Below are 18,353 nucleotides of genomic sequence, written 5' to 3' on the forward strand. Positions count from 1 at the left end.
TTGACATGGTCTCTCTGGACTCATGGTTGGCTGTCCTCTGATTATTGAGTGTTTCTGTGCAGACGAGCTGAGATCTGTCAGTCTCGCTGTGATCCTGCACATCCTGTATGGGAATTGTGATTTCTTCGTCACCTGTCTCACATACAGTGGGTAGACATTCAGTGTCTTCTTCTGGTGGCTCAAATAAGCTTGGTAGATCTTCATGGTCTTGTACATGCATGGCGTTCGCTTCCATTTTTGAGTCTGTCACCGAGCTGTCTGTGGAGGCTTGCATCACTGTCTCTGTGGGGTCCTTCATCGCTCTCTCTGTGGAGTCATGCAGTGTTCTCGCTGTAGAGTCATTCTGTGCTCTCTGTGTGGCGTCGTCTTTGTCTTGGGTATTGTTGATATCCAATGTACCGACGATCTGCCATGGCACCATGGTATTGGATTCATCTACCATGAGAAGAGTCGTATTGAGCTTTTCAACCATGTTGCTGATGCTGTGATCAGGATCTCTGAATAACTCAGCCATGTCTGAGCAGTATTGTGTGTATTGTTCGTTGGACAAATCATTGCTTTCTGTTTCGGAGTTGTGATCGTTCTCTTCATGTTCAATGAACAAATCATCTTCTTGTGTGGAGGCTGGGACCCTTCGTGGTGCGTGGACCACTCTCTGTTTCTTGGCGTCAGGCCGCAGCATAATCCTGCACTCACGAGTCGGGATGTCATATATGCTGGGCTGAAGATTCCCCATTCCGAAGAACTCAACGTCGGGGTCGTCACGGTACAACACCTCTAGTTGCGGTTCGGATTTGGTACTGGGGTAGCCATCTCCCAAGATGAAATCTTCATCTGAGTCGTAGTCTACAAGGACCATATCATCTTCTATGGCAGTGCTAACTGCTTGTTCCAGGGTGTTGTGCAAGTTATTTTCAACTGCTGGTGTAAGTTCGGGCATTGTTCTGTCTTTTGAGGCAAGAAAATTGGGTTTTGCAGCTTTAAATTTCTTTTTGTTCATTTTCGTGCATTTCCCTTTTAAGTGGGCGTGGTCCTGGTCCTCTGACGCCATGACGCGCGTGACATCATGCGTAGGACTCGATCGCCCATGTGCACACCGAGTTTCCTGTACTGTGCCCTCTTTTCGCAACTGAGCATGTGCGGCTCCTTTATCAAGATGGCTGCCGCTCAGAACCTCCGTCTTTCTCCGATTCAACCCTGCCTCCGCCTCGTGGTGAGTGTTCGTGCCATTTTTACCGATTTTGTTTTCTAAATGATGATTCTGTGTTGTAGAGACTCAAAGTACTGATTTTGTTTTTGTTCATAAGCAAGGCATTTTTGTATAGCGATTTCGAGAGTTAGATACTTACTTTGTGAAAGTTCTTCCCTCAAATTTTTATCAGATAGTCCAGAAATTAATTGATGCATTATCACAGTGTCTCTGAATTCAGCATAATCACAGCCTTGTGGTATTAACTTGAGATTTGTAATAAAATCAGTGATGGGCCCTCCGTTTCTCAGACAAGAGTTAAATCTTTCCAGCATCTCACCGGACTGACTGTTACGACGTTCAGCAAATTTTTTGAGGTACTGTCTACTTTGGTGTTGTCCTCACCTTCTAAGTCATTAAAGCAATTATAGATTTCTCTAGCTTCATGTCCTCCTGTTGAGAGTAGTCAGACTATTTTCATTGCGTCAGAGGCTGTGCTTAAATCATTAGCTGTGATAAATATTTGGAACAGCTGTTCAAACATTTTCCAGTTATAACTTAAATTACCGGTTGTTTCCAGCTGCCATGGATTTCCAACAAGTTCCATCGAATCAGTTAGTCGTCGACGATCCATTTGCTGCAAAGTCTTCCACAGTCGAATATCCGGTTTAAGTTTTTCTTCTGTTGCTGGTGTCTAGCTAGCTTTCTGAAATCACTCCTGGTATCATATGTTATTCTCTAAGTCTGAGTAAAGATTGTAGACTTCCAGTTAACACAAATACTTTATTCAGTGGGTTTGTTCTGTTTCCAGAGCTTAACTAGATATAATACAGTCAAGAGATATGACCAGTGAAGCTAAGGTAAACTGCCTATGCTGAGTTGTCTCTGTCTGCTGCTGCTCACTAGCCCTGTGCTTCTGAAAGAGGTGGATCCTCCCTTGGGCTGGACCCTTTATACCCGTCTCTGATACTGCCCTCTAGTGATGCTGTGGCTGTTACATTTGTCTGTAGTCCCTGGTGTATGTGCAGATGTATAGATCACTACAAAGCCCAAAATAAACTGAAGGAACAGAACCTCATCTACTGATTAGGTATTTTACAGGCTTCGGGACTCAACGTTGAGTTTGACAACTTCAGACGATGAACTCTGGCCTCCATTTGTGTTTTCTTTTTTCAAATGCCAATCTGTACCTTGTTTTTACTTTCAGCCTGAGCTGACTTAATTCCGCTATTAATACCTACATTAGATCTAGGCTTTGTTTCTTTGCTGCAATGACTATCATTCTCTCTTTCCTTTTGTTCCTTGGCATTTTTGATATTTAACCCACCCAGTACTCTACCCCATCTATGTTCACCTAACCCTCCCCTCTTTATCAATAGCATACAATCCATTTCATTTCTTCCCATCTTCAGTTCTAAAGAAGAGTCACATTTAAAACATTAACTCTGGCTAGAATTCTCCGGGCGTTCGCTGGCGGTGGGATTCTCTGTTTCTGCTGGCAACGCACCCCTGCCTATGGATTTCCTGGCAGTGCAGAGTGGCTTCAATGGGAAATCCCATTGCCAATGGCAGAAGCAGAGAATCCTGCCACCAGAGAACTGCCCGCCATCTCCCATCTCTGAGAAAAATGCAGCTGGGAGGGTAGAGAATCCAGCCCTGTGCTTCTTTCTCCGCAAATGTTGCCAGACCTTACTTTTGGTTATTATCACACACCATCGTCTCTGTTCATCCTCTCTTGTCGGTAATCCTACGATTTCTCACTCACACTAACCGATCCCCATGATTTCTCACTCACTCACTGATCCCTATGATTTCTCACTCTCATCGATCCCTGTGATTTCTCACTCTCACTTACCAATCCCTATGATTTCTCACTCTCACTGATCCCTGTCATTTATCACTCTGACTAACCGATCTCTGTGATGTCCCACTCACACTCACCGATTCCAGTGATTTCTCATTCATACTGTCTGATCTCAGTGATTTCTCACTCACATGGATCGATCCCTGTGTTTTCCCAAACACACGGGCCGATCTTGTGATTTCGCACTCACATAGACCAAACCTTATGATTTCTCACTCATACGGAGTGATCCCTGTGATATCTCACTCACACTGAACGATCCCTGTGATTTCACACTCCGGTGGGCCAATCCCTGTGATTTCTCACTCACACGGACCGATCCCTGTGATTTTCATTCGCGCAGACCGATCCCTGTGATTTCTCACACTCGGGGACCGATCCCTGTGATCTCCGCCTCACACGGACCAATCCCTGTGATCTACACCTCACACGGACCGATCCCTGTGATTTCTGACACATACGGACCGATCCCTGTGATTTCTGACACACACAGACCGATCACTGTGATTTCTGACACCGATCGATCCCTGTGATTTCTCTCTCACACCGATCAATCCCTGTGATTTCTCTCTCACACTGATCGATCCTTGTGATTTCTCTCTCACACTAATCGATCCCTGTGATTTCTCCCTCACACTGATCGATCCCTGTGATCTCTCTCTCACACTGATCGAGCCCTGTGATTTCTCTCTCACACTGATCGAGCCCTGTGATTTCTCCCTCACACTGATCGAAACCTATGATCTCTCTCAGACACTGATCGAGCCCTGTGATTTCTCCCTCACACTGATCGAGCCCTGTGATTTATCTCTCACACTGATCTATCCCTGTGATTTCTCCCTCACACTGATCGATCCCTGTGATCTCTCTCACACTTATTGAGCCCCGTGATTTCACACATTGACTGATCCCTGAAATGTCTCTCACACACTGAGCGATCCCTGTGATTTTTCTCACACTGAGCGATCCCTGTGATTTCTCTCTCAGACTAACCGATCCCTGTGATTTCTCATACTGACCCATCCATGTGATTTCTCACTCACACTGTCTGATCAATCCCTATGATTTCTGACTCACTGACAGATCCCTGTGATTTCTGACTCTCACTGAATGATCCCTGTGGTTTCTCACTCACACTGATCAATTCCTTTGATTTCTCTCTCACAGGGATGATCCCTGTGATTACTCACTCACACTGATCGATCACTATGATTTCTCTCTCACAGTGATGATCTCTGTGATTTCTCACACTGACCAATACTGATGATTTCTCTCAATGACCGATCCTTGTGATTTCTGACTCTCACTGACTGATTCCTATGATTTGTCACTTCCTGACCCATTCCTGTGATTTGTGACTCTCATTGATTGATCCCTGTGATTTCTCACTCTCACATGACCGATTCCTGTGGTTTATCATTCACATTGATCAATCCCTGTGATTTCTCTCTCACGTTGATTGATCCATGTGATTTCACTCTCAACATTGACCGATCCCTGTGATTTCTCACTCACACCGATCGATTACTGTGGTTTATCATTCACATTGATCGATCCCTGTGATTTCTCTCTCACACCGATCGATCCCTGTGATTTCTCTCTCACAATGATCGATCCCTGTGATTTCTCATACTGACCCATCCATGTGATTTCTCTCTCACTCTGACCGATCCCTGTGATTTCTCATACTGACCGATCCCTGTGATTTCTCATACTGACCGATCCCTGTGATTTCTGACTCACTGACCGACCCCTGTGATTTCTGACTCACTAACCGATCCCTGTGATTTCTGACTCTCACTGACTGATCCCTGTGGTTTCACACTCACATTGATCAATCCCTATAATTCTCTCTCACAGTGATGATCCCTGTGATTTCTCTCTCACACTTATTATCCCTGTGATTTCTCTCTCACAGTGATGACCCCGATGATTTCTTTCTCACAGTGATAATCCCTGTGATTTCTCACTGACCGATCCTTGCGATTTCTGACTCTCACTGACTGATTACTGTGATTTGACTCTCACTGACCCATTCCTGTGATCAATCTGATCAATACTGATCAATCCATGTGATTTCTCTCTCACAATGATCGATCCCTGTGATTTCTCTCTCACACCCCGATCGATCCTATGATTTCTCTCTCACACCAATCGATCCCTGAGATTTCTCTCTCACACTGATTAATCCCTGTGATTTCTCTTACTGACCCATCCATGTGACTTCTCTCTCACACTGACCGATCGCTGTGATTTCTCACACTGACCGACCCCTGTGATTTCTGACTCACTGACCAATCCCTGTGATTTCTGACTCACTGACCGATCCCTGTGATTTCTGATCCTCACAGACTAATCCCTGTGGTTTCTCACTCACATTGATCGATCCCTATGATTCTCTCTCACAGTGATGATCCCTGTGATTTCTCTCTCACAATTATTAGCCCTGTGACTTCTCTCTCACAATGATGATCCCTGTGATTTCTCTCTCACAGTGATGATCCCTATGATTTATCTCTCACAGTGATGATCCCTGTGATTTCTCACTGACCGATCTCGGTGATTTCTCTCAATGACCGATTCTTGCGATTTCTGATTCTCACTGACCGATTACTGTGATTTGACTCTCCCTGACCCATTCCTGTGATTTCTGACTCATTGATTGATCCCTGTGATTTCTCACTCTCACTGACCGATTCCTGTGGTTTATCATTCACATTGACCGGCCCCTGTGATTTCTCTCTCACATTGACTGGTCCATGTGATTTCTCTCTCATATTGACTGGTCCGTGTGATTTCTCTCTCACATTGACCGGTCCATGTGATTTTACTCTCGACACTGACCGGTCCATGTGATTTCTCACTCACACTGACCGATACCTATGATTTCTCTCTCACACTGACCGATCAATGTGGTTTCACACTCCACTGTCCAATGCCTGCAATTTATGACTCTCACTGACCGATTCTGCGATTTTCCACTCCCACTGACCGATCCTTGTGATTTCTCACACTGGCCATCTGTGTGATTTCTCACACTGACATATGTGTGTGATTTCTCATTCAAACGGCAAGGTGCCCTGTGGGGCACTGCTGCCCCACAGCTCCAGTGTCCCGGGTTCAATTCCCGCCTCGGGTGACTATCTGTGTAGAGTTTGCACTTTATCCCCGTTTCTGCATGGGTTTCCTCCAGGTTCTCCGGTTTCCTCCCACAGTCCAAAGATGTGCAGGTTAGGTGGGGTTATTGGCTATAATAAATTGCCACTTAGTGTCCCAAATGTTAAGTGGGGTTACTGGGCTGTGGGGTTAGGGTAGTGGCATGGGTTTAATTAAGGTGCTCTTTCCAAAGGCCGGTGCAGACTCGATGGGTGGAATGGCCTCCTTCTGCACTGTAAATTCTATGATTCTACTGACCGGTTCCTCTGACCAGTCCCTTTGATTTCTCACTGACACTGACCGATCCCTTTGATTTCTCACTGACACTGACCGATCCCTGTGATTTCTCACTGACTCTGACCAATCCCTGTGATTCCTCACTGACACTGACCGATCCCTTTGATTTCTCACTGACAGATCCCTGTGATTTCTCACTGACTCTGACCAATCCCTGTGATTTCTCACTGACTCTGACCGATCCCTGTGATTTCTCACTGACACTGACCGATCCCTTTGATTTCTCACTGACACTGACCGATCCCTTTGATTTCTCACACACTGACCGATCCCTGTGATTTCTCACTGACACTGACCGATCCCTGTGATTTTTCACTGACACTGACCGATCCCTGTGATTTCTCACTGACACTGACCGATGCCTTTGATTTCTCGCTGACACTGACCAGTCCCTGTGATTTCTCACTGACTCTGACCGATCCCTGTGATTTCTCACTGACACTGATCGATCCCTTTGATTTCTCACTGACCCTGACCGATCCCTGTGATTTCTCACTGACTCTGACCGATCGATCCCTGTGATTTCTCACTGACACTGACCGATCCCTGTGATTTCTCACTGACACTGAACGATCCCTGTGATTTCTCACTGACACTGACCGATCCCTGTGATTTCTCACTGAAACTGACCGATCCCTGTGATTTCTCACTGACACTGACCGATCCCTGTGATTTCTCACTGACACTGACCGATCCCTGTGATTTTTCACTGACACTGACTGATCCCTGTGATTTCTCACTGACTCTGACAGATCGATCCCTGTGATTTCTCACTGACACTGACCGATCCCTGTGATTTCTCACTGACTCTGACCGATCCCTGTGATTTCTCACTGACACTGACCGATCCCTGTGATTTCTCACTGACACTGACCGATCCCTGTGATTTCTCACTGACACTGACCGATCCCTGTGATTTCTCACTGACACTGACCGATCCCTGTGATTTTTCACTGACACTGACTGATCCCTGTGATTTCTCACTGACACTGACCGATCCCTTTGATTTCTCACTGACTCTGACCGATCCCTTTGATTTCTCACTGACACTGGCCGATCCCTGTGATTTCTCACTGAAACTGACCGATCCCTGTGATTTCTCACTGACACTGACCGATCCCTGTGATTTCTCACTGACTCTGACCGATCCCTGTGATTTCTCACTGACACTGACCGATCCCTGTGATTTCTCACTGACACTGACCGATCCCTGTGATTTCTCACTGACACTGACCGATCCCTGTGATTTCTCACTGACACTGACCGATCCCTGTGATTTCTCACTGACACTGACCGATCCCTGTGATTTTTCACTGACACTGACTGATCCCTGTGATTTCTCACTGACACTGACCGATCCCTTTGATTTCTCACTGACTCTGACCGATCCCTTTGATTTCTCACTGACACTGGCCGATCCCTGTGATTTCTCACTGAAAAACTGACCGATCCCTGTGATTTCTCACTGACACTGACCGATCCCTGTGATTTCTCACTGACTCTGACCGATCCCTGTGATTTCTCACTGACACTGACCGATCCCTGTGATTTCTCACTGACACTGACCGATCCCTGTGATTTTTCACTGACACTGACTGATCCCTGTGATTTCTCACTGACTCTGACCGATCCCTGTGATTTCTCACTGACACTGACCGCTCCCTTTGATTTCTCACTGACACTGACCGATCCCTGTGATTTCTCACTGACTCTGACCGATCCATTTGATTTCTCACTGACTTTGACCGATCCCTGTGATTTCTCACTGACACTGACCGATCCCTGTGATTTCTCACTGACTCTGACCGATCCCTGTGATTTCTCACTGACACTGACCGATCCCTGTGATTTCTCACTGACACTGACCGATCCCTTTGATTTCCCACTGACACTGACCGATCCCTGTGATTTCTCACTGACTCTGACCGATCCCTGTGATTTCTCACTGACTCTGACCGATCCCTGTGATTTCTCACTGATACTGACCGATCCCTGTGATTTCTCACTTAGACTGATCATCCCTCATAGAAGCTCATAGAATCCATATAGTGCAGAAGGAGGCCAATCGAACTTGCACTGACCCTCTGATAGAGCACCCTACCTAGGCCCACTCCCCTGCCCCATCCTCACAACCCAACCTAAGGGGCAATTTAGCATGCACAATCCACCTAACCTGAACATCTTTGAACTGTGGGATAAAACTGGAGCACACGGTGGAAACCCACGCAGACACAGGGAGAATGTGCAAACTCCACACAGCCAATCATCCAAGGCTGGAATTGAACCGGGTTTCTGAGGTAGTAGTGCTAACCACTATCACCATGCCACCCTGAGATTTCTGACTCACACTGACTGATTCCTGTTATTTCTCACTCACACCGACTGATCCTTGTTATTTTGGCTCACACTCATCCTTGTGATTTTTTCACTTGCTTTGGCCGATTCTATGATTTCTCACTCTGTGTCGTAATTTTTTAATGTTAATTTACGGGATGTGGGTGTTGCTGATTAGGCCAGCATTTATTGCTCATCCCAATTGTCCTTCAGAAGGTGGTGGTGAGTTACCTTCTTGAACTGTTGCAGTCTCTTCAGTGAATGTACACCCACTGTGCTGGTAGGGAGGGAGTTCCAGGATATTACTCCAGCGACATTGGAGGAATGGTGATATATTTCCAAGTCAGGGTGGTGAGTGACTTGGAGGGGAAACTCTAGGTGGTAAGGTTCACAGGTATCTGCTGCTGTTGTCCTTCTAGATGGTAGTGGTCATGTGTTTGGAAGGTGCTGTCTGAGGAACCTTGGTGAGTTACTGCAGTGCATCTTGTAGATGGTACACACGGCTGCCACTATTCGTCAGTGCTGGAGAGTTTGAATGTTTGTGGAAGCTGGAGCAATCAAGCAGGCTGCTTTGTCCTGGATGGTGTTGAGCTTCTTGTGTGTTGTTGGAGCTGCACTCCTCCAGGCAAGTGGAGAGTATTCCATTACACTCCTGACTTGTGCCTTGTAGATGGTTGGAAAGGCTTTGGGGGGGTCAGGAGGTGAGTTATTCACCGTAAGAGTCCCAGACTATGACCTGCCCTGGTAGCCACAGTATTAATATGGCTAGTCCAGTTCAGTTTCTGATCACCGGTAACCCACAGGATGTCGATAAAGAGGACACTGTGTCCCCTATGTTATATTGTTTAGAATTCCGTGGAATCAGTTTTACAATCGGTGTTTAAAATGCATCTGTTATGTTGATCAGTGCTCAGGACCACTTTTGATCCGCTTTTTACTGCAGAGTCTGGTGAAGGTGAGCTGATATCTGAAGGGCCTCGACGTAACTCTGTCAGAACCTCATCGGTCTATCATGGCAGTGTGCGAGTTCGTGCCGCAAAAGAGTCCACAGCAGGTATGTGTAGGAATGCATATGTACAGACATTGGGTGAGAATAGAATCAGACTTTTAAAAGAAATTAATTTAGAGTATTCAATTCTTTTTTCCAATTAAGGGACAATTTAGTGTGGCCAATTCACCTACCCTGCACATCGTTTTGGGTTGTGGGTGTGAGACACGGAGAGAATGTGCAAACTCCAAGAATCAGACTTGGTTATGATTTTTCCTGCAGCTGAATTTCCAAATAGCACTCAATGCCATTGTTTGCACATTAACTACATGGCTGATTACAGAATTACCTGTATCTTAACAAGAAGAAGCACCTTCAGGAAAGGAGAGTTAAATGGAGAAAACCATGTAAGTTAGTTATGATTAAACTAATAATACATTTTGGCAGAAAACTGGCCCATGGCTGCGGGATGAATATTTTTTTTTCTTTCCTTTCCATAAATTTAGAGTACCCTCTATTTTGTTTTCCAATTAAGAGGCAATTTAGGTGGCCAATCCACCTAACCTACACATCTTTTGGGTTGTGGCGGTGAAACCCACGCAGACACAGGGAGAATGTGCAAACTCCACACAGACAGTGACCCAGGGCCGGGATTCGAACCCGAATCCTCAGCGCCGTAGGCTGCAGTGCTAACCATTGTGCCACGTGCCGCCCACAGGATGTGTGTTTAATATGTTTAATGCTTACTGGTTACTCTATCCCACAACTCAATTTCAGCTGTCTTGATGAGCTCTTATTGCTTTTTGATATAAAATCTCCTTCAGGTTTAATCAGATGAATCATTGCTGGGCTCAAGATCTGTTCTGCCCACTATGCGTAGGATGATCCCATTTAATTTTCTTTTATGAATATAATCCATAAATTCTATTTTCCATTTGTAATATGTTGCCTGTCTGCTTCAGTCTGAAAAGATGACATTAATAAAGTGGGCGTCTGAACACTAAAATGGTGGGCCTGGAAACCTCGGGGTTGCGGAGGATGCAAGTTCAGCAATTACACTTCTGTGGGCAGGAATTTCAGAGTTACATCAGTCAGGAGTGTTGCAGAATTTCCTATCAGTTTTAGATTGTGCTGAAATTTCCATCTTTACAGCCACATATAATTAGTAAAGCATAACAACACCCTTCCATGGAAAGGGGCGAGGCTAGGACTTTGCTAGGCATGGGCATCGGTTAAAGGAATGATTTGGTATCTCCTTCAGCTCTATTTACCTCCCCTGTAAAAAATGGTGGAGCTTCAACTATCCACACATTTCCAATTGGAGCAGCAAACAAGCTGAAGGTAACCATTGCTGACAGTAACTTTATTCATAAACTGTGACAATGTGATATGTTATTATGTGAAAAGTAGAGAAAGACTTTTATATTAGATTTAAATCTATTGCCACGTGAACCGAGGTACAGTGAAGAGCATTGTTCTGCGTACAGTCCAGGCAGATCACTCCATAGATGAATACATAGAACATGCTATAAATACCCAATGTAAATACCTAAACATAGACATCGGATGCAGCAATGGATGTAGTGCTACAACTGTGGAGAAGATGTGTAGAAGGATCAGTTCAGTCCATAAGGGGCCATTCAGGAGTTTGGTAACAGTGGGGAAGAAGCTGTTTTTGAATTTATTGCCACGTGTTCTGAAAGTTTTGTACCTTCTGCCGGATGGAAGAGGTTGGAAGAGAGAATAACCCGACTGCGAAGGGTCTTTGATTATGCAGCCCGCTTTCTCAAGGCAGCGGAAGGTGTAGACAGAGTCAATGGCTGGGAGGCAGACTAGTGTGATGGACTGGCTATGTTCACAACTCTCTGTAGTTTCTTATGGTCTTGGGCCAAGCAGCTGCCAAACCAAGCTGTGATGCAGCCAGAAAGGATGATTTCTATGGCACATCTATAAAAAGAGTCATTGTTGTCATGCCAAATTTCCTTAATTCCTTGAAGAAGTATAGGCGCTGTTGTGCTTTCTTGGTCTTAGCGTCGTAGCATCGACCTGGGTGGATCAGGACAGATTGATGGTGATGGTTACACCTAGGAATTTGAAGCAGGTTAACCATCTCCACCATGGCACCATTGATACAGACAGGGACGTTTACAATACTTTGTCCCTGAAGTCGATGACCAACTCCTTAGTTTTGCTGACATTGAAGGAGAGATTGTTTCTGTCATTGCACCATGCCACGAGGTTCTCTATTTCCCTCCTATACTCTGACTCGTCGTTAAATGAGATTGATCCACTACGGTCGTGTCATCAGCAAACTTGTAGATGGAGTTGGAGCTGAATTTTGCGATATAGTTGTGTGAGTATAGGGAGTATAGCAGGGGGCTAAGTACGCAGCCTTGTGGGGCCCCGGTATTGAAACTGCATCAAACAGGTTACATGGTGGAATGCGCAGTGTGGTGAGCGCAGTGTGGTGAATGTATCACGGCAAGTATTCATCACTGCATTGCATTGTACTATGTTGTTGCCCTTGTGGGCTTCACTAATGGACCATTGTATTACATTACATCGCACTGTATCATGTTGGTGCCCTTGTGGGCTCCACTCCTGGCTCCGCCCCCCTTGGGGAGGTATATAGATCTGCTGCCCTGCAGGCGGCTCTCAGTGCAGAGCAGTCGCAGGCAAGCACAGTTCTAGCTGATTAAAACCACTGTTCACTTCAACTCTGCGTCTCGTGTGAATTGATGGTCGCATCAATTTTATCAACTACAACATCGCGATGGAAGCAGCCCTCAAACCTGATCGACTGGAACTCGACCCACAGGCCGCTGAAGACAAAGGGGATTTTTTCGCACTGGCTCCGCTGTTTTGAGGCCCAACTCGCCCCCCCCTCCTCGCCCTCTGTCACCGACAAACAGAAACTGAGCCTCCCCCACGCCCGGGTGAGCCATAGAACCTCCGTGCAAATCGAGGAAGCGACCACGTACGCAGATACGGTCGCGATCCTAAAAAGGCAGTACGTGAGGCCGGTGAATGAAGTGTTCGCGCGGCATCTCCTCCCCACTCGCCGCCAACGCCTCGGGGGAATCGCGACCTGAAAGTACTCGCGCGAAGCTGCAACTACAAGGCCGTCACGGCCTCACAACACATGGAACTCGCCATCCGGGATGCCTACGTGGCTGGGGTCCAGTCCAACTACGTCAGACAGCGCCTGCTCGAGAAGGGTGCCATCGACCTAGAAGAGACGGTAAAACTAGCCACCTCCCTAGAAGTAGCGTTTCAGAGCCTCAACGCTTTCCCCTCCAACCACGCGACCCCCTCGTGGACACCCGACCAGTGGGTGCCCCAGGCCTGTGCCGCGCAGCTGCCCGCCCAACCTGGGGGGCTGCCCTGCTATTTCTGCGGCCAGCACCAACATCCCAGGCAGCGTTGCCCGGCTCGGAACGCGACCTGTAGCGACTGCGGCAAGAAAGGACAAGTCTGCCTGGACATGCCCAAAACCTCCAAATCGCAGGCCCTACTTTCGGACTCACAGGCCCGCAGACCCCGCAGCGTGGCTGCGTGCCTGCCGGCTCCGCCCCCTCCGGATGCGTCTTCTGCCTCATGTTGTCCATGGGGGCAGCCATCTCCGACTCTACTCAACACGTGCGACTCACGGGGGCCGCCATCTTGGCCGCCGTCTCCCACACGGCCCGCCATTGCGACTCATGGGGGCCGCCATCTTGGCCGCCATCTTCATCGCCGCCCGACATGTGCGACCGACGGGGGCAGCCATCTTGGGACCACCCCATCACCTCCGATTACCGCCGGCTACCCGCAACTCAGCACGGTTACCTTCGACCAGTCACGCCCGAAGCACCTCAGGAACTCGATGATGACCGTCCGGGTCAATGGGCACGAAACGCTCTGCTTGTTTGACTCCGGGAGCACGGAGAGCTTCGTACACCCAGACACGGTAAGACGCTGTTCTCTCCCAATTTCCCCCGCATCTCAAACAATCTCTCTCGCTTCCGGATCGCAATCAGTGCAGATCCGGGGGTACTGTGTCGTGAACCTCGCGATACAGGGCGCCGAGTACGCCAATTTTAAACTATATGTCCTCCCTGACCTCTGCGCTCCTCTCCTGTTGGGATTGAACTTCCAGTGCAACCTCAGGAGCCTGACCCTGAAGTTCAGCGGGCCCCTGCCCCCTCTCACCGTATGTAGCCTCGCGACCCTAAAGGTCGACCCTCCCCCGCTCTTCGCGAACCTCACCGCAGACTGTAGACCCGTCACCACCAGGAGCAGGCGGTACAGTATCCAGGACAGGACTTTTATCAAGTCAGAGGTCCAGCGGCTCTTGAGGGAAGGGATCATCGAGGCAGGTAATAGCCCCTGGAGAGCCCAGGTGGTGGTCGTCCGGACTGGGGAGAAGAACTGGATGGTTGTAGACTACAGCCAAACCATAAACCGGTACACGCACCTTGATGCATACCCCCTTCCCCGGATAGCGGACATGGTGAATCAGATTGCACACTACCGGGTGTTCTCCACGGTAGACCTGAAGTCCGCATACCATCAGCTCCCAATCTGCCCGGGGGACCGCCACTACACAGACTTTGAGGCAGACGGCTGCCTCTTCCACTTCCTCCGGGTCCCCTTCGGCGTCACCAACGAGATCTCGGTCTTCCGAAGAACAATGGACCGAATGGTGGACCAGTACAGGCTGCGGGCCACATTTCCGTACTTGGACAATGTCACCATCTGCGGCCACGACCAGCAGGGCCACGACGCCAACCTTCAGAAGTGTCTCCAAATCGCCCAAGCCCTCAACCTCACCTATAACAAGGAGAAATGCGTTTTCCGCACAACCCGACTGGCCATCCTCGGCTATGTCGTGGAAAACGGAGTCCTAGGGCCCGACCCCGACCGCATGCGCCCCCACCTGTAACTCCCCCTCCCCCACTGCCCCAAGGCCCTGAAAAGATGCCTCGGGTTCTTTTCCTATTATGCCCAGTGGGTCCCCAACTATGCGGACAAAGCCCGCCCACTGATCAAAGCCATCATCTTCCCCCTGTTGGCTGAGGCCCGCCAGGCCTTCAGCCGCATCAAGGCAGATATTGCCAAAGCCGCGATGCATGCAGTGGACGAGTCCATCCCCTTCCAGGTGGAGAGCGACACGTCAGAGGTCGCCCTCGCCGCTACCCTTAAGCAGGCAGGCAGGCCCGTAGTTTTTTTCTCCCGTACCCTCAACGGCTCCAAGATTCAACACTCCTTAGTCGAAAAAGAGGCTCAAGCCATCGTGGAAGCTGTACAGCACTGGAGGCACTACGTCGCTGGTAGGAGGTTTACCCTCATCACCGACCAACGATCGGTAGACTTCATGTTCGACAATACACAGCAGGGCAAGATCAAGAACGATAAAATCTTGTGGTGGAGGATCGAACTCTCCCCCTATAATTACTATATTGTGTATCGTCCTGGGAAGCTCAATGAGCCCCCAGATGCACTGTCCAGCGGCACATGCGCCAGCGCGCAAGATGACTGACTCCGGGCCATCTACAACTACCTCTGCCACCCGGGGGTCACCCGGCTTCTCCACTACATCAAGGCCCGCCAGCTGCCACAACCTACTCCACCGAGGAGGTCAGGGCCATGACCAGGGACTGCCAAATCTGCAAGGAGTGTAAGCCGCACTTCTATTGACCAGATAAGGCCCACCTGGTGAAGGCATCCCGGCCCTTCGAGCGCCTCAGCATCGACTTCAAAGGGCCCCTCCCTCTACCAACCGCAACGCGTATTTTCTCAACGTCGTTGACGAGTACTCCCGCTTCCCCTTTGCAATCCCTTGCCCCGACATGACCGCGGCCACTGTCATTAAGGCCCTGCATAGTATCTTCACCTTGTTCGGTTTCCCCACTTATGTCCACAGTGACCGGGGCTCCTCATTTATTTATTTAAAAAAAATAATTTTTATTGAGGTTTTCACAAAATATCAACAACAAAATGAAAAAGGAACCCAATAGAATTAAATACAACACAAAATAAAACGACCCCCGTGCCCCCCTCCCCCTATACATCAATAATAAATTAACGCCCCGAATTAACACATGGCAAACATAGCAAATATATACCCCCACTCAGATCCCCCAGTGTAGACAAACAAAAATAAAATAGGCCCCCCCCCCCACACGGTTGCTGCTGCTGACCATTGTCTACTGTTCTGCCAGGAAGTCCAAGAACGGTTGCCACCGCCTGAAAAACCCTTGCACCGATCCCCTTAAGGCAAATTTCACCCTCTCCAATTTAATAAGCCCCGCCATATGGTTGATCCAGGATTCCACGCTTGGGGGCCTCGCATCCTTCCACTGAAGAAGAATCCTTCGCTGGGCTACCAGGGACACAAAGGCCAGAATACCGGCCTCTTTCGCCTCCTGCACTCCCGGCTCCTCTGCCACCCCAAATATTGCGAGCCCCCAGCCCGGTTTGACCCTGGATCCTACCACCCTCGACACCGTCCTCGCTACGCCCTTCCAAAATTCCTCCAGCACTGGGCATGCCCAGAACATATGGGTGTGATTTGCTGGGCTCCCTGAGCACCTAACACACCTGTCCTCACCCCCAAAGAACTGGCCCATCCTTGTCCCGGTCATGTGTGCCCTGTGCAGCACCTTAAACTGTTTGAGGCTGAGCCTCGCGCACGAAGAGGAAGAGTTCACCCTCCCAAGGGCATCTGCCCACGTCCCCTCCTCGATCACCTCTCCCAACTCCTCCTCCCACTTACCTTTCAACTCCACCACCGAGGCCTCCTCCTCCTCCTGCATCACCTGGTAAGTTGCTGAGATCTACCCCTTTCCAACCCACCCCCCCGCGAGCACCCTGTCCTGTACTGTGCGTGGCAGCAGCCGTGGGAATTCCACCACTTGCCGCCTGGCAAACGCCCTTACCAGTAAATACCTAAAGGTGGTCCCCGGGGGGAGCCCATACTTCTCCTCCAGCTCACCCAAGCTCCCGAACTTCCCGTCCACAAACAGGTCCCCCAACCTTCTTATCCCTGCCCTTTGCCACGCCGAAAACCCTTCCTCCATTCTCCCTGGGACAAACCGGTGGTTCCCCCGTATTGGGGTCCACACCAAGGCCCCGTCTTCCCCCCTGTGCCGCCTCCACTGCCCCCAGATTTTGAGGGTAGCCGCCACTACTGGGCTCGTGGTATACCTCATTGGAGGGAGTGGCAGCGGCGCCGTTGCCAGCGCCTCCAGACTCGTACCCTCACAAGACGCCGTCTCCAGCCTCTTCCATGCAGCCCCCTCCCCCTCCATCACACACTTGCGCACCATCGCCACATTGGCGGCCCAGTAGTACCCACAGAGGTTGGGCAGTGCCAGCCTCCCCCATCCCTACTCTGCTCCAGGAATACCCTTCTCACCCTCGGAGTCCCTCGCACCCACACAAACCCCGTTATGCTCCTGTTGACCCGCCTAAAGAAGGCCTTCGGAATCAGAATGGGGAGGCACTGGAACAGGAACAAAAACCTTGGGAGCACCGTCATCTTAACTGACTGCACCCTACCCGCCAGGGACAGCGGCAACGCGTCCCACCTCTTGAACTCCTCCTCCATTTGCTCCACGAGCCTCGTGAAATGAGTCTATGCAGGGCCCCCCAGCTCCTGGCCACCTGAACCCCCAAATACCTGAAGCTCCTCTCCGCCCTTTTTAGTGGGAGCTCGTCAATCCCCCTCTCCTGGTCCCCTGGGTGAACCACGAAAACTCGCTCTTCCCCATGTTGAGCTTGTACCCTGAGAAATCCCCGAACTCCCTGAGGATCCTCATTACCTCCGGCATTCCCCCCACCGGATCTGCCACATATAACAGCAAGTCGTCCGCATAGAGCGACACCCTATGCTCCTCCCCACCCCGCACCAACCCTCTCCAGTTCCTTGACTCCCTCAGTGCCATAGCCAGGGGTTCAATCGCCAGTGCGAAGAGCAGGGAGGACAGGGGACACCCCTGCCTTGTCCCTCGACAACCGAAAGTACTCAGACCTCCTCTTATTCGTGGCCACACTCGCCATCGGGACCTCGTACAACAGCCTAACCCACCTGACAAACCCCTCCCCAAACCCGAACCTCTTCACCTCCCACAAGTACCCCCACTCTACCCTATCGAAGGCCTTCTCAGCGTCCATCGCCACCACTATCTCCGTCTCCCCCTCCCTCGCCGGCATCATAATAACGTTCAGGAGCCTCCGCACATTCACGTTCAACTGCCTCCCCTTCACGAACCCAGTCTGGTTTTTGTGGATCACGTGCGGCACACAATCCTCAATCCTCGTGGCTAAGACCTTCGCCAGCACCTAGGCATCTACATTTAACAACAAAATCGGCCTGTAAGACCCACCCTGCAGGGGATCCTTGTCCCGCTTCAGGATCAAGGAGATCAGTGCACGGGACATCGTCGGTGGCAAGGCCCCCCCCTGCCTTGCCTCATTGAAGGTCCTGACTAGCAACGGGCCCAACGGGTCCACTTATGTTTTGTAGAATTCGACCGGGAAAC

At 49.5% G+C, this 18,353-nt stretch overlaps 1 protein-coding gene across 2 annotated transcripts in view; it reads left to right on the top strand.

Annotated features, from left to right (window-relative positions):
- The window catches only part of grid2ipb (glutamate receptor, ionotropic, delta 2 (Grid2) interacting protein, b), a 250,484-nt gene that overhangs the window by 158,462 nt on the left and 73,669 nt on the right, over positions 1-18,353 (top strand). For both annotated transcript variants that reach the window (XM_072481106.1, XM_072481107.1), the window contains one exon: positions 9,784-9,894. In XM_072481106.1, the coding sequence (XP_072337207.1) occupies positions 9,784-9,894 (111 nt within the window). The remainder of the gene's footprint in view (positions 1-9,783; positions 9,895-18,353) is intronic.

The sequence above is a fragment of the Scyliorhinus torazame genome, chromosome 17 (genome assembly GCF_047496885.1).
Source record: "Scyliorhinus torazame isolate Kashiwa2021f chromosome 17, sScyTor2.1, whole genome shotgun sequence".
Classification (NCBI taxonomy): domain Eukaryota; kingdom Metazoa; phylum Chordata; class Chondrichthyes; order Carcharhiniformes; family Scyliorhinidae; genus Scyliorhinus; species Scyliorhinus torazame.